Source organism: Saccopteryx bilineata, chromosome 12 (genome assembly GCF_036850765.1).
Source record: "Saccopteryx bilineata isolate mSacBil1 chromosome 12, mSacBil1_pri_phased_curated, whole genome shotgun sequence".
NCBI classification, from domain to species: Eukaryota; Metazoa; Chordata; class Mammalia; order Chiroptera; family Emballonuridae; genus Saccopteryx; species Saccopteryx bilineata.
Window position 1 is genome coordinate 24,973,036 of NC_089501.1, and position 16,597 is coordinate 24,989,632.

Below are 16,597 nucleotides of genomic sequence, written 5' to 3' on the forward strand. Positions count from 1 at the left end.
GTCATAAACATGGTAGTGGAGCAGGAGCCCATTTTATTGTTTCTTCTCTCTGCTGCCGGCCAGCATTCCACCAAGCAGTAAGTCCCATGGCCTGATTTGCAGCGTCCTAGGGACCACCTTCTGCCCTCAAGTAACTTTGATGTCATCTGGGCCTTTGGGTCAGTATTGTCACCAACGTGAATCACCTGGACACGAAGTGACAGCCCGCAGCTTTGCCAGGCCGTCCTCAGGGGTACATCTTCCCCGCTTTGGTCAGGTTCCTAGCTGTGCGAATTTCCCACAAATCATGCTTTCCACCAGCGGGGATTTTACAGATCACGAAGGGCTTCCACATCAATTACTTCCCTTAACTTAAAACTTCAGTTAACAGATCCAGCAAGGGACGAGCTCTTCTCAGAGGACAAGAGCGCTGTAGCAAAGGCCTTTTTCACTGAGGACCCTTTAAACGCCTGTGCCTGGATGTCGTGGGGCTAGGGCGAGCGAAGGGGGTGGAGGGTGGGGGAGTGTCCTCCTTCTCCCCCCACCCCACCCTCCGCCGTCGGCGGCTGAGCCGAAGCCAGTGGGGGCTGTCTCCTCCTCTTCCCCAGCAGCTGCGGCTCACTCAGCTCAAAGGCCGGGGCAGGGGACACGGCGGCTGCGACTCCTCCGGCTTCTGAGAAGTGGATCCGCTCGGGGCCACCGCAATGCCAGGAGCCGCCGGGGTCCTTCTGGTCCTGCTGCTCAGCGGGGGCCTCGCGCGCGGCCAGGAGCAGGGGCTGCAGCAGCTGCCACAGGCGCATCAGCAAAGAGGTAAGTCGAGGCACGGGCTGGATTGCATACTGTGTCCGGGCGTGAGGCTCCTCCCTGGCCCCTTCTTCCGACGGTTGCTGGCCTGGGATCTCTTTCTCTTTCCGCCCTCGGGGAGTGCGCTTTGGGGCGAAAGGGGCTAAACTGGATGCAAGTTCACTTTCCACTCCCTGAGTTGGAAAGAGGGAATTAATTGCCTCTCTCACCCCAAGAGAACATGAGGTGCTGTTCATTTTTCATTCGTTGCTGAGAGAACTTGCTAGCCTTACACATCCTGCAAATTGATTTCCAAAATCTTTCCAAGAGGCAAACTTTTAACCAGTTGAAAAAGTTTCTCCAAATCAGGTTCCTTCTCTGAAGAGAAAGGTTTCCCAAGCTGTGTCTCATCTTGGAACTTTATGGACCGCAGCTGATACCTCACCCCACCCCCTCCCTGGGCCCGCGCCCCGCGCCCTTTTGAAGGGACTTTGTAACTATTTGAACAGGGTTTGTAAAGTATTTAAGAGTGTGGATTTTTTTTTTCTTTCATGGCAATGGCGCCTCCAGCCTCGTATTTTCTCTACTCACATCCTAGCTCAGGTACCCTATTATATTATAGTAAAATTTCTCCTTGCTTAAAATACAGTCGAGGCTTCTGTGTCATCTGTATCTTAATTAAGACCGCAATGACCAGATAAACACTTCAGAGGACTTTGTAAAAAGAGTTGTATTTAATGTAACTCAAATTATTCTCTTCAGAGAGCCTTAATGTTTATGTGCATATCATTTCAGAAACTCTGGGGAGCCTTTGAAGAGTTATTTTATGATCATGAATTTTAAAAGAAGCACATGTTCAGTGTTTTAAACCACAATTTATAGTACATTATTTCAGCAAACATTTCTCTAATTTGGAAAACATGCATCAAAGTAAAAATAAGAAATATTTAAGGTTTGGTCTCAGACATCCAAATATTTACCCTAAAAGTATCAAACCTGGAGGTTAGCAGCTTTTGAAAGTTTTGATGAGGCTTAATCTGCCAGATTTTTGAAATATACTTACTTGCTTTTAGTTAACTGGAATAAAGTTTATGTCTAAAGTTCTGATAGTTTTTCTTCTTATAATCTAGCATTAAAAAGGAATAAAAATACTCTAAGCTCCTTGCTATAATAATAACTCCCTGATAAAAATTCCGAGAATACAAATGACCTAAGTTCACTATATGATTTTTTTCTGTTTTTGGTCTTCCTTCTCTTAGAGGTGAAATGAGGTCAATGCGGCTTAATTAATAGAATTTATGAGACAGTGATTTTGAGAATCTCTCTGACAGCTGATTTATAAAAATACTACTTTTAAATATTAACTTTGCCTAGTTATGTGATATGTTTTAACAGTACACAATACTTTAATACTCTTAGGCAGCTGGGAGTGAAGAGAGGCAAGGAGCACCCATCTTTCTGTTGTTGTGAATGGGGCAGAAGCTCAAAGCATGCAGAGTGGGGGGCCAAGTGGGTTCCTGAGAATTTTCCTTAGCATGTTCCTCCTCCCCTTTTTCTTCTATTTTCTCTCCTCTCCAACCCTCCCCTCCTGTGTTGCCCTCCCTTTCTTTTTCCTCCTTTCCTCTTCTTTTTTCTCCCCTCCCCTCATTTTTCTTCCCTCCCTTCATTTTCTCTTCCTTCCTCTCATTTTCTCTCCTCTCCTCATCCTCCCTCCCTTTCATTATTCAATCCTTCCACCTCTCTTTCTGTTCGCTGTTCTCTCCTCTCTCTCTCCCTCTCTCTCTCTCTCTCTCCCTCTCTCTCTCTCTCTCTTCCTGTTGTCAGATAAAACCATCTCTGATTCTATGGTCCAGATTCAGGTTGAGGTGAATGCAGAAGGAAGTGTTTATACTGCCATTCTCTTGAGAGAAAACTTGGACACTATATAAATTACAGAGTCCTATGCAAAATAACTATAACCTAGAGTGTACTGTAGACTGCTATATTCTGCTAGAATCTATTATGTATTTTCTAGATCCTTTGTCATATATTTAGGATTGGTTCTCAACTATTTGGTTGAGACCTGCTAATATTAAAAGTATACAAATCTATTTTATAATACCTTAAATTTGTATAGTGCTTTATAATTTAAAAAGGACTTACATACATGATTTTATTTAACCTTCAGCTAATATTATTCTAATTAAACAATTTGAAAACCTGAGGCTTGGAAGAGGTGTGACTTAAGTTGATGCAACTGATAATAACCTAATTTATAACAACTGAAATGATATAGTTCTGGTTATGCTAAAAAAACCTTTTTTTATGGTACCAATATTATTTCTATTTATTTATTTATTTATCTATCTGAGACCTGTTTTCGATGTTGTGCTAAATCAAGCTCTCATTGAATCAAGATCATTGAATATGAGTTTGATAGAAGTGTTTCCTTGGCTACCAGCATCTTTTTTTCTGTTTGATCATATAACACTGATCCTCCTGGATAAGCACTACTTGTTTAGAAGGAGTTCTGTTTTCTCTTTTAGTACAGTGCCAATTTATTAAGAATGTTGACCTCAAGCAGTCATTTTTAAGTGTTGAATTGAATTAGGAACTTAACCAGATACTTTGTTTGTTTTTAAATTTTGTGTAGTTTCTGTAGCACACGGAATTGTAGGCTGAATAACATTGATTCAGAAAGAATGATAGTCCAAGGAAATTCTTTAACTAGAATTAAGATTGATGAGATAGGAGAATAATAGTCAAAGTGATTTTGCATTTTCATAAGGCAGTAGATATAATCTTTTCTGGATATTTTTGTAAACAGTATGTGCAAATGGTAAATTGAAACTGATTGAAAATAGTTACCAAAGAATATTGCACAGTGAATCAAAGTTAATCAGGAAAGAAGTCTCTAGAATTGTGAGAGGTTTTCTTATGTTCATTTGTCTTGATAATGGCTTGATAGAAGACATAAAACCCAAGCTTATCAGAACTGTAGGTGGTCCAAATATAATTTGGGATTCTAAGCTGGTAAAAATGGATACAGGACTCTGTAGTATGGACCAAGAATGAGAAATACCTGAGATTGGTTGTAATATGTATGTCTAGATGTTAAATAACATCACTTGCCCTATTCTGAAGATTTGTTGTTTCCTTTATACATATAGGGATGAATACCAGGAATGTATGAGAAAGGACAAGTCTGAAGTGCAGTTAAATCCATTGTGAACATATAGCATGACACGGTGACAGAAGTGTTAACCAACTCACTTTTATCAAAAACTCATAGAAGCAGATGGGTGTGTTTATTAAATACATTTGTGTGCTTCATTGACTAATCGATGTAAATTCAGAGGAGATAGAGCACAATAGTTAGGAGTCTGAAAATATTTTCAGAGGATGCCTATGCCAAATATATTCTGTTGCTTTAGAGAAAGAAAGAATTAGGAAATCATAAGAGGTATTCTCTGAGTATTGGAAAACAGAGACTAAGTGTCCTTCCTAAAGCCTGAACTCAGATCCATAAAAGTATATGACTAAGAGGAATGTTTGAGCTCAATAAAATATTATATTTTAACCTGTTTCCTCTTCGCATTCTGAGCTGTTCTGAAGTAACTGGATTGTGTTGGAAGGCCTAGCTTCTGGATATGTCCATGCAAGGAATAGCTGTACAACTTTTCAGTGATGATTTTGTACAAAATGCCTTCACCAACAAGAAGTTAGGACTCATCCAGTCTCCAGCCCTTTCCCAAGTTCAATATTTTAGTATTATATCCTATTGTTTTTGGAGTACAAACTTGTTTTTTAAACTTCTGAATTCTTAAAAATGTCAAGAAAATATTAAATGTATATAAACATGTTTTTAAAAATATTTTATTTATTGATTTTAGAGAAAGAGAAGAGAGAGAGAAATTATTGGGTGAGGGAAGGGGAGCATCAACTCACAGTAATTGCTTCTTGTATGTGCCTTAACCAGGCAAGCCCAAGGTTTTGAACCTGTGACCTCAGCATTCCAGGTTGCTGCTTTATCCACTGTGCCACCACAGGTCAGACATAAGTGTGTTTTTAGATGCCTTTTGGGATTTAAAATAAAAATATGTTTGAGGCAATCCCACATATTTTTGGCACACATGCTTAAAAATTTAATATAGAATTTCCACCTCACCATTAATTACAGTTGTAAAACATCTATGCTATAAAATGTGAGAGCACTTTATAAATTACCTGAGCACTTTTCAAAAGATTTATTGTGGCTATAAAGCTGAAATTAATTTTTTGTAATATCTTCTTTTGTTTCATACATAACGTGTTGCCTTGTTCACACCATACTGGTTGAATAGTTTAGTAAAAATAATTCATAACAAATGAATGTATGGCTGGGAATAAGAACATTCAACATTGATTATTATGTTGTAGGTGTTTGGTAGAATTTTTTTAAATGACAATTTCATATTATAATTTTTATTCTCATATATTAATGTATACAAATTGCTGATATACCTTATTTTTAAAACTTCTCTTATCTAGAATTTCATGCAAAGTAATGAACTCAAAAGTTTCTAGGGATTATGTACAAGCTCTACCAATTTCTCATGATTCACTTCAGTTACCATACTCCTGAAATATGGGATAATGGTCACTTACACTAATAACTATAGTGTTTACCTTCATTAGATATAATTATCAAAAACTCAAATAAGCATCTCAAGAGTTATTCCCAGGTATGACTGCTGCAAGAAGGAACAGGTCTATATTTTACAGGAGAGAGTTAAATAGGAAGAATTTTTGAAGTAAATGGATTTGTAATTCTCACACTTTTCATCTATATTGCAATAAGCATGGCTCAAAAAAGTTTACTTTTTGGTTGATTTTACTTTGCAGTATTTTCTCAGTCTCCATTTATATAAAGTTCTGGTAGACGATTGTTACTTTTTTATTCATACACTTAATAAATACTGATTATTCATTCACAATGACTAATGAGCAAGACATTTCTACTTGGACCTCCAAGACTGAATCATTGTTCCTTCTTTTCATTCAAATAGATTTGGCAGTGAACTGTAAGAAAAAGAAATCACTTGAACTTTATATGACGTCTCACATCTCCTTTTATAATCTGCTTTACAATTATGGGGTCACAGTTCTGGACCATGATAGAAGAGAAGGAATTGGGACCTAGTGAGGTCCAGGATTGGGAAAACGAACTTCAATCTAGCATACATGCATAGAATGATTAGTGGGGGGCTAGCTGTCCAAAATATTGAGTCCAAAGGATGTCCAGTTATCAACGCTCAAGTTGTTTAGCTTGTAAAAGAGAAGATGGAGGTTTAGAATTTGTATGCAGTCAGAACTTTGAACTGGGTAGCTGAGTAGGAATTTAGGCAGAAGGCCAGTTTTTGTGAATGAGAAAACAAGGTAATGGTTAGAGAAAGATAGAACTCAATGCCACATGGTACTCAAGACTCATGCCAGGCTCAGGATATACCGGCCAGGCAGGCAAGCAGAAAGACTAATTGTGGGCTGAATCAAATGGTAAGACTCAGTTAAAGGAGAATTTGTGTAGGAAATTTATGGAAATGAGTCTATGTGTATTGAAATGTGCTTAATGGGGGAATTTATTCAGTGAGTAAAACAGACAAGCCCCCCCAAAAAACTCCCCCCAAAACCTCTCTGTGCTTGTGAAGTTGATATTCTAGTTGAGCAGACAATCTGAAGAATCTAATGAATCAGTAATATAACCAATACCTACATACCTACATTGTATAAAATGTAGTGGATAATGAGAATCCTGGACAATCAAATACAGCAGAATATGAAATGTCAGTGGTTTAGGAGTGGAGGGAGGTTGACTGCTATTTTAAATAGAGTAATAAAGGTTGACCTCACTGAGAAGGTTATACTTGAGCAAACACTTGAAGGTGGTATGGGTTCAGGAGTGATCACACAGAATCAGGTGGAAGTGGAAGAGGAAGCACGCTCCACATAGGGAACCAGCTTATACAGATCTAAGGCTGGGATGTAGTGAGAAGGTCAGAGAAGTAGTTGGGGGGTTGGGTCAGTGTGAAGATTTTGCCTTTCAGATTGAGTGAGATGGGTGGTATTGGAGAGTTTTGAGTAGAGTTAATGAATGAATGAAATACTACTTAATATTTATTTTTTCAAGCAGTCCATTGAACTAGAAGACCATAGTCCAAATGTAGGACTATGTTATATTTACCTCTTGGCCCATTTATAGAGCATATTTCATTGATTACATTCCATAATATTCCACCCCAAATATCTTATCATTGGGAAGCTCAGATGCATCTTTGTAAAATGTTTTTTTTTGTTGTTGTTGCTGTTTGTTTGTTTTTTTACTTTGGGCATCTCAATTCTATTCCATAATTAAAAGATTATGAGGACCTCAGAACAACTCAGAAAACTTCTACATAGCCTTTTGTTTTGCTTCAGGGTTTTTAGAAATATGTGATAGGTTTCTTAGAGAAATTTTAACTAATGTGCACATTAAACAAAAATTATTCACGATCTCAGGTGGATAAGTGTGTATGTTGGAGTTCTTTTTCTTTTGTTCATTTCAACATCAGACCTAAAATTTAGATACTATTGTTGAAAACGACACGATGTATTGATCTGATGACTTCTTTTATGAAATGAACTTTGAAATGTTACCTATTTTTACAATCAGAAACCTATTTATGCTGTTTCGATTTTTATAACTTCTTTAAGGATCACTGTAAGTCCTGCAGTTACCTTTAGAGTAAAGTAATACAATTTTGGCCTGACTAAATTATTTAGAATAAATTTAGGTGAAGAAAATTGCCTGACCTGTGGTGGTGCAGTGGATAAAGCATCAATCTGGAATGCTGTGGTCGCTGGTTTGAAACCCTGGGCTTGCCTGGTCCAGGCATATATGGGAGTTGCTGTTTCCTGTCCTCCCATTCTCTCTCTCTCTCCCCTTTCTAAACTGAATAAATCAAGTATTAAAAAGAAAAATTCTCTAAAAAGAAAAAGAAAAAGGAAATTGCATAGCTTCTCTCTCTGTCACTCCCTTTCTATCTTCCCCTTTGTTTCTTCCTTTCCTCCTTCCCTTTTCCTCTCCCTTTCCTCCTATTTTCCCTCTTTTTTCCCCTCATATTAGTATCCTTCTTCCAAATACAATATGGTTTTCAGAGAGATGATTCTAAAAAATATAACTTTTAAGAAGATATGTAAGGCAAAACTACACTTACATCTTTCTTCTTATTAAACACTACTGATAATTACCTTTTAAAGATAGTTTTGAGGAATAATATAAACTTACATGGTGAATTAAAGCTAGTAATTAGCTTGTCAAAGATGTATAATATGATACTTATTCTATACTAAATTATTTGAAAAACATAGTCAATGTCTGTGCCAGTGAATGAAAAGAACAAGACTCAACAGATATACCTAAGTATCAGAGCAGCATGAATCTCAAAGTTCGTTCTGAAAAGTGTAGAGCACTTACACTGTCACAAAATGATTGAAAGAGTTCCAGTTGAAGTTGACTTCTCAGTAAAGACAGAAAATTTAGCATATGTCCTAGATTTTTAGGATTTATTCATAATGCCTAATGAGAGCAAAAAAAAGGTTATTTAAGCATCTATTAGAATGTATGTATGTTTGCATGTATGCACCATGTATAGTTTAGAACTCAAAGTACCTAATTAGTATAGTTAGTCTATTTTTATTTGATTTTTTTAAAATTGCTATATTTTCAGTTTTGTAAAAAATATCTAGAATAAAGGAATCTAAAAATTGAACTTGCCAAAAAAAAAGCCTCATTGCTTTGATAAATTATTATGGACTGCAGAATAAATTATAAATGGGATTCTTATATTTTTAAGTTTGGTAGCTGTTCTATTAAAAATTTAAGGTGAAATCCCTTTTAAGTTGCTGGTAACATATAAGATCCTATTCTAAAGTGGAAATAGGGTTAGTAGAGTTTGCCATATCAAATATAGTTTTTCTTTTTTCTAATATATTTTATTCATTTTATTTTTTTTATTTTTATTTATTTATTTATTTTTTCTGAAGTTGGAAACGGGAAGAGACAGTCTGACTGTCTCCCGCATGCGCGGGACCGCGATCCACCCGGCACGCCCACCAGGGGCGATGCTCTTCCCACCAGGGGCGATGCTCTGCCCCTCCAGGGCGTGGCTTTGCCACAACCAGAGCCACTCCAGCGCCTGGGGCAGAGGCCAAGGAGCCATCCCCAGCGCCCGGGGCCATCTTTGCTCCAATGGAGCCTTGGCTGCGGGAGGGGAAGAGAGAGACAGAGAGGAAGGAGAGGGGGAGGGGTGGAGAAGCAAATGGGCGCTTCTCCTATGTGCCCTGGCGGGGAATCAAACCCAGGTCCCCTGCACTCCAGGCCGACGCTCTACCGCTGAGCCAACCGGCCAGGGCCTATTCATTTTATCTTTGTCCATCACCATTTATTCTCCCCTTTACCCTCCTCTACCTCTCTCCCTCCCCCTCCCCCCTCTGGCAATCACCATACTGTTGTCTCTGCCCATAGATCTCTTTTTTTTCTCTTTTACTTCATCTTACCCTTCTCCTCCATGCCCCCAGAGGACTGCCTGCCCTCTGACAGTTGGCAGTCTATTCTCTGTATCCATGAGTTTGTCTCCTCTCCGTTAAGTTTATTTTGTTCATTCGATTACACATATAAGTGAAATCATATGGTGCTTGTCTTTCTCTAGCCAGGTAGCTCAGTTAGAACATCATCCTGAATATGCCAAATAAAGTCTTTCAAAGCCTGTATTGCTACCATAGTCTGCTCTGCCTTTTTCGGTGACTGAATGAGGCTGAAAGTGTGAAGGAGAACATGAAGTAGTGCAATTGTCATTTTAGGTACCTACTTTATCTCTTGTTGTGAGCAGTGCATAAAATAATGACTATAAAGCACGCAGCATCTATGAGGGCCTCAGTATATGCAAAAATATTCAAAATGCCTCAAGAAAAATGAATTAAGTCTAAAAATGGTCTTGGTGCCAAGTAACTCTCTGGCATAAGCGGTATTTTTTCTCCAATACTATTGTATGCCAAATTTAGCTAAGAGTAGTTAGGAAAGAACTTGCTCATATAATTAAAAGCAAAAATGTAATAATTCCATATTAATTGGAATATGTATATTCATATTTTAATACTCTGAACTTTATAGCTCATCCATGAAAAGTACTCATTAACATACACCTTTTTATACCTTGAAATTCAGTATACATTTCTCTGCTGTGGGAATAACCTTGAATAGTAAGAAAGGTATAAATGGGTGATGGAAAGAATTGGACTCATAGGTATTACCACTTTTTTTTTTAGTAAAGCAAAAACCTGAGTTAAAACCCTTTGAGTACTGAGTTTTTTTTATTCTCGTTGACCCCCAGGAGTGAGTTATTTTTCAAAAAATGGCATTAGTTCCAGTTCCAGTTTTATTAACTTAAAATCATGTTTGTTTGATAACTAATTATGGAAACAAGAAGAACATAACATTTACTGCTCCAGCTTTTACTGCTCCAGCTCAAAGATTAAAGACATACATGTACGATCATACTCTGGATGGTCAGGAGGCACAAGGACATACATGAACGTTTGTACTACTCAAAGCGTTAACAGAATTTAAATTTACTATTAAAATTTTTGAAATTCAATTAAGTGAGACAATATATGTGAAAACACTTGGCATCTAATCAGTAAATATTATCTCTTTTCTTCTTTCCTCTTTATTATTTGATCACAAAACTCAAAAATGATGTTTGTAGTGCATATGACAGCCCTTTTGCCTAATGAAAGCAAAACATTCTAAAAGTTTATTTAAGTAGACCCTAAGAGATCATAGTTGGCATACTATGTCACTGCAGAGAGATTGAAGAATTCATTCAAGGTCAGACAGGAAGTCAGTCACAGAGATGAGAAGAAACAGAAGGTACTATAATTAGCTAATAGTTATGTTAGTAGCTCAAAGTGAGAAGTGATTTAAACACGCAACAGAATGAAAATTATAGCAGTACTTTGTGTTTTATTTATATTTTCAATATATAAAAACATTTTTATCTAACAACCCCTCATTTTTGGATATGTATTTATTAGGGATCAATAAACTATTTTTAAAATAATTTTATTATATATGTAATATGTTATAAAAATATATTGCACATAGTAAGCACTCCATAAAGGTTGGTTATTATTTTTAGTTTAGTGGTCCTCAAGCTTTTTGTGTTAAGACTCCTTTATACTATTAAACAACAAGCTGATTATACTGATTTATTGTATGAGAAATTTAGATTAGGAAATCTAAACATGTTTACTTATTAATTTAAAAGAAGAATAATAAAATAATTACATGTTGAAAAACTTAACAATTTCAAGAAAAATAATTTTATATTACAAAACAAATAAAACAGTGAGTATAATGATATTATTTTTATACTATCAAGCCACTTTAATGTTTAGGATAATATAAAACAACTAGATTCCTATTTCTTCCTTTACAAATTACTATGACATGTTGTTTTGATGAAAGTACATAAAGAAATATACAAAAACACATGCAGACATGTTGCTGGAAAAGGGAGATATCTGTTTGTCTTTTTTTTTACTCTACATAAATTCTCAGTAAGTGGTAGTTTTTTAGACATTTACTGCAATATGGTACCTGAAACTGGGCCAATTTTTCCTTTTTTTCTGTTATATTAAAATCCACTAGTTGTTTTGCACTTGGAAAGAGTTTTACTAGGTGTGATTGATAACTTCAATCGCTGTTAATTTGGAAAATATCAATTTGTTGATTTATGCGTATCTTCCCAAAGTTGACAAATTCTATTAAAAATAATTTTAAATCACATTTGCAATATCACCACTGATTGCATCAGAAAAATCTTTAAATATTCAAAGCTGTTAATATTAAAATGGTTTTCCAGAACTTTTATTTTCATTTGCAAGTTCAAATGTAATCATTGGCAACAAATTTTCTTCACATTACATTTACTTCATTCCTTTTGACAAAATGTCTGTCAGACATTTTTAACACTAAAAAATTTATACTTTGTTCAACTTTGGGGTAAAAAGGATATTTTATGAAAAAAATGGCTACTTCAGTGTGCAACTCAAATTGTACTGGGAGGGGCTAAAGTAGGTTCCAGTTGTCCATATGGAAAATAATATAATAATTTTTTTTTTGTATTTTTCCTAAGTTAGAAGCACGGAGGCAGTCAGATACCACATGTGCCCAACCTGCAATCATCCAGCATGCCCACCAGGGGGTGATGCTCTGCCCATCTGGGGCGTTGCTCTGTTGCGTCTGGAGCTATTCCAGTGCCTGAGGCTGAGGCCATGGAGGCAGAGGCCATGGAGCTGTGCTCAGTACCCTGGGCAACTTTGCTCCAATGGAGCCTTGGCTGTGGGAGGGGAAGAGAGAGATAGAGAGGAAGGAGAGGGGGAAGGGTGGAGAAGCAGATGGGCACTTTCTCCTGTGTACCCTGTCTGGGAATCGAACCCGAGACTTCCACATGCCGCGCTGATGTTCTACCACTAAGCCAACTGATCAGGGCAATAATTAATAAATAATAATATGAGAACAAACTCTGTGATTTACATACTCACAATTGTATACCTACTTTTGCCCTTCCTTGTATAAGTGTTTTTTCTCAAATCGAACATATTTCAGTTTATATTGATTATTATTTATTTTTCATCAGGGATCTTCTGTACAACTCACCTTTTATTTTCTTCTGTCAGTGTGTGGCAAAGAGTGAAAGGGCTCATCATATTTATTAATGCTAAACATCATCACTGTTACCCACCATTACTTTTGTACTGTTGGTATAAATGTCAATACAGTAAAAAAAAAAGTAAAAAAAAAAAATGCAAATAATGACTAAATCTTGTTATGCAAAGAATTTTGACCTTGAGAACTGACTCCCAGGGATCTATGGACTATACCTTAAGCTGTACAGGGTTGACTTTAGTTAATTTCCTTATCATATGTTCAAAGGCTACCATTATGTAAAGATTAACTGTGTCATCAGAAAGAACCTAAACAGTTCAGTTTTCACTCCAGGTCAGGTAGTATAGTCCAGAGACACCATTTCTTTTCAAAGAATAGAAATCCTGAGAGCATCTTTTCGGGGGAAAGCAGGGAATGGTTAAAACCAGCCATACATACTTACTGAAAATCAAAATGTCTGCATGTCATCTTCCTGTTTTTCTAGTTTTTTCATTTGCCCAATTAGAAATAGAAATAGTTCACTTGTCCAAGGTTAAAAATATTATATTCATCTTTAGTAGATTTAAAAAGTGAATTAATGACCAAAGTTTAACACAAAGGAATAATGTTAATACTTTGGAATTGTAAATTAGCAGAGGGCTTCCAAATTCACATTGGGAAGGGACTTCCATGCAATTCATGAAGAGGATCCTTGTTGAAAGTACTGTGACACATGCGTCTCTTGAAAAAACAAATTTGAATATACCTCTCCCCCACACACACGCAAATACAAACTTTGAAAGTTTGTGTTCTGAAAAAACATGAAAAAGGTTTTATAATATTTGGAACCCCAAACATGATCTTTTATTCTATGCCCATCTCATCAAAACCATTATGTAGGTGTCTAATAATAGATCTAGTTTGTTTCTTTTGGATTGTTATAGCATGTTGTCCAGAGACTTAAGGATTTATCTTTTTTTTTTTTTTTTTTTTTTTTGTATTTTTCTGAAGCTGGAAACGGGGAGAGACAGACAGACTCCCGCATGTGCCCGACTGGGATCCACCCGGCATGCCCACCAGGGGGTGATGCTCTGCCCCTCTGGGGCGTCGCTCTGCTGTGACCAGAGCCACTCTAGCGCCTGGGGCAGAGGCCAAGGAGCCATCCCGAGCGCCCGGGCCGTCTGCTCCAATGGAGCCTTGGCTGCGGGAGGGGAAGAGAGAGACAGAGAGGAAGGGGGGGGGTGGAGAAGCAAATGGGCGCTTCTCCTATGTGCCCTGGCCGGGAATCGAACCTGGGTCCCCCGCACGCCAGGCCGATGCTCTGCCGCTGAGCCAACTGGCCAGGGCCAGGATTTATCTTTTGACCCAAATTTTCACTGTCAGAGGACTGTCTCTCACTACCCTAATAGGTAGGAAATTCAGATTTATAGAGAGGAGTTATCAAACACTGATGGTTGAAAACAGCCAAAAAACAGAAGAAAGATTTTTATAGACTAAGTAGACAAGTTGCTTAGAAACGTTTTACTATCATAATTTAAATAACTATATATTTGAAAATTATGTGTTTCAAGCCTAACCTACCCACAGTATAATTGATCTGTAATCTCTTTTTTCTATAATAATAATAATTCATGGGCTGCTAGACAAAGTTAACAGATAGTGTTGAATCTATGTCCTGCTGACCAGTATGTCTTAATTCTACCTTTTTATTTATTTATTTATTTTGCCATATACGTCCCATTAACATAGAAGAAGTTATTTGGTATGGAAGGAAAATGTTTTAAAATGTATAGTCTATCCTTATTGGTTTTGTAAACAATGATATATTTAAAATTATTCAAAGGTACTTTTATTATTTCTCTTTATTATATCTTCTTCAAGATTCTCTCATATATGTAACTCAACTTTTAAGGACTGATTTTAACCATGGGGTTTCTGACATGATACTACCTAAAATGTGCGGAGTCAGCAAAACTATCTAAAGTTTATTTATGTATCTAGGATCTGAAATTCTACCTTTAGCTATTAATTTCTTTGGACAAAACATTTTTCTCTCCGGACATTTTTCAGATCCTAGGAGATCCATAAAATCTTTTTGAATTAACACATTACTATTTATACTCTTCTGAATATAATTATATGAATTAGATCAAAACTGGTCATATGTGTAATGAGTCTGTGCTGTTATTTTTAATTATGTAATGAATTCAAAACCAACCCAATCATATTTCAGACAAATTTCAAAAGTTATTGTTATTGAAGAAAGCTAGAGGGCATTTAGTCAACTAGTTCCTCTTCCAAAATTTTTAGATATTTAGCAGTTAGAAATTGCTAAGTAAGTTTCACAATAATAGGTCTTTTTGTCTCTTATTTTTATCTACTGCTATATCTTCAGTCTCTAGTATGGCATATGATAGTTACTCAATAAAAAAAATGTAAAATGAATAAAGAAGCCATTCTTTTTGGACAGACCAAACGTTTTTCTTTTTAAACTATTAACATGTACTTTTTTTCCTAACACTTTTTTAGTCTGAATGAATCTTTTTATAACATATACATTTTTACAGTACTGAAATGACATGCACGGACATAAGGTATTATTATCAATGCCACTTAGAGGATAAATAAAACATTTTAGATAGTCAGGTTACTTTAAGTTACCTTGCTTCTGAGATACATTTTTCCTCTGAGTGTATGCCAGTAAGAACTGAGCAATTTTCAAACTTTGGACGAGGAACTCATTTAGCTGAGTAAGAACTTTTCTATACGTGAGGCCACTTTGAATGAGGATTACAATACATAAAACTAAAATCCCCATTTAAGATGTAACTTCTAGGGATAGAATGCAGATAACTCAGGTGAGTTATACTGGCATCTTTTTCCATTTTAGTTGTTTCTTTTCTGACACCTCCAAAATCCTTTTTATTTCAGAAAAACAACTATAAAAAAACTTTTTCCCAGGCCTCCATAATATGTAAAACAGTACATGCACTTTGTCTTTAGATGTTGTTTCTTATTTGCAGTTATTAAAAATCAAAATGGTTACATACTTAGACTTAAGAGATTTGTAATTCAAGAAATATGGTACATGTATTGTTCTTATATTAAGAATGGAGCTCTCATGTAAGGCAATGCAGAGCTGATCTTTCAGCAAATAAGGGTTTTTTCCCCTTACAAAAGTAGATTTGTGAGAATGGGGTACAGGGTAAGACCTTTGAGAGCACAGCCTATTTTTACTTTACCCTCATGTATAGTGCACAGCCTGGCACATACAGTGGTCACACTAAATACTGAATGATGGAATAATAGAAAAAGGAGAGCTAATGTTTAAGAAAAAATGCATACTTGTAAGTATTGAAAATTTTGGAGTTAGTTAAGAGCATGCATGACACTCTCCAAAGCAGGCAGTTAAATTTTCTACTTAAGTCAAAAAGAGAGAGAGCAAGAGAGAGAACCAAAGATAGACATAAAGACACAGACCAAGACATAAAGAAAAGGTGTAAGATCTTGGAATGCTAAAACAGCATAGCCTTATTAAATGTTTAAGTATAAGTGATACTTCTAGGAGTTCTTCAGCTCACATTTTAAATATCCAAAAAAACTAGTGTTCAAGATATTATACCAGTTTCCTTTTTAAACCTCCATACTTTCTAAGTTTATTAATTGGAATTTATTCCCACTTTCCTTTTTCCAAATTAATCTGTTTTTAGTCACTTTTTGCTAAGGCTTTTACTAGGCTACGTGAGCCATTGAGAACTTTCTTCTTTCTTTAGCACACTCTCCTTTTGCAGACCACACCTCGTCTTCTACTGGTAAAATGGAGTTAAAACACATTTCCTCGGTATGCTCAGTGAGGAATCTCACTTCAGCCCCACCGATCATTATATATAGTGTAAGACTTCATCATATTATGCACTAGAATATTTTTCTTATTTTTCTTTATTTATTAATATGTTTTTGTGCTGTGAGTGTGGAAGAGTTAGGATTTGAGCTGATATTGTATATGTTTTATGTTCTTTTTTAAAATCTTTTTTACAATTTTTATTTAGAAAATTAAATTTAATGGGTGACATTGATCAATAAAAATACATAGGTTTCAGGTAAACATTTTTATAACATTTGAGCTGTTGA

The 16,597-nt window shown here is 36.2% G+C and overlaps 1 protein-coding gene across 3 annotated transcripts in view; it reads left to right on the forward strand.

Moving 5' to 3' along the window:
• The first annotated feature begins 286 nt into the window (after window positions 1-286).
• LAMA2 (laminin subunit alpha 2) overlaps window positions 287-16,597 on the forward strand; it is a 660,268-nt gene continuing 643,957 nt past the window's right edge. For 2 of the 3 annotated variants that reach the window (XM_066248490.1, XM_066248491.1), the window contains exon 1: window positions 287-789. In XM_066248490.1, the coding sequence (XP_066104587.1) occupies window positions 684-789 (106 nt within the window). In that variant the 5' untranslated portion in view covers window positions 287-683. The remainder of the gene's footprint in view (window positions 790-16,597) is intronic. The other variant, XM_066248492.1, reaches the window with a different exon arrangement.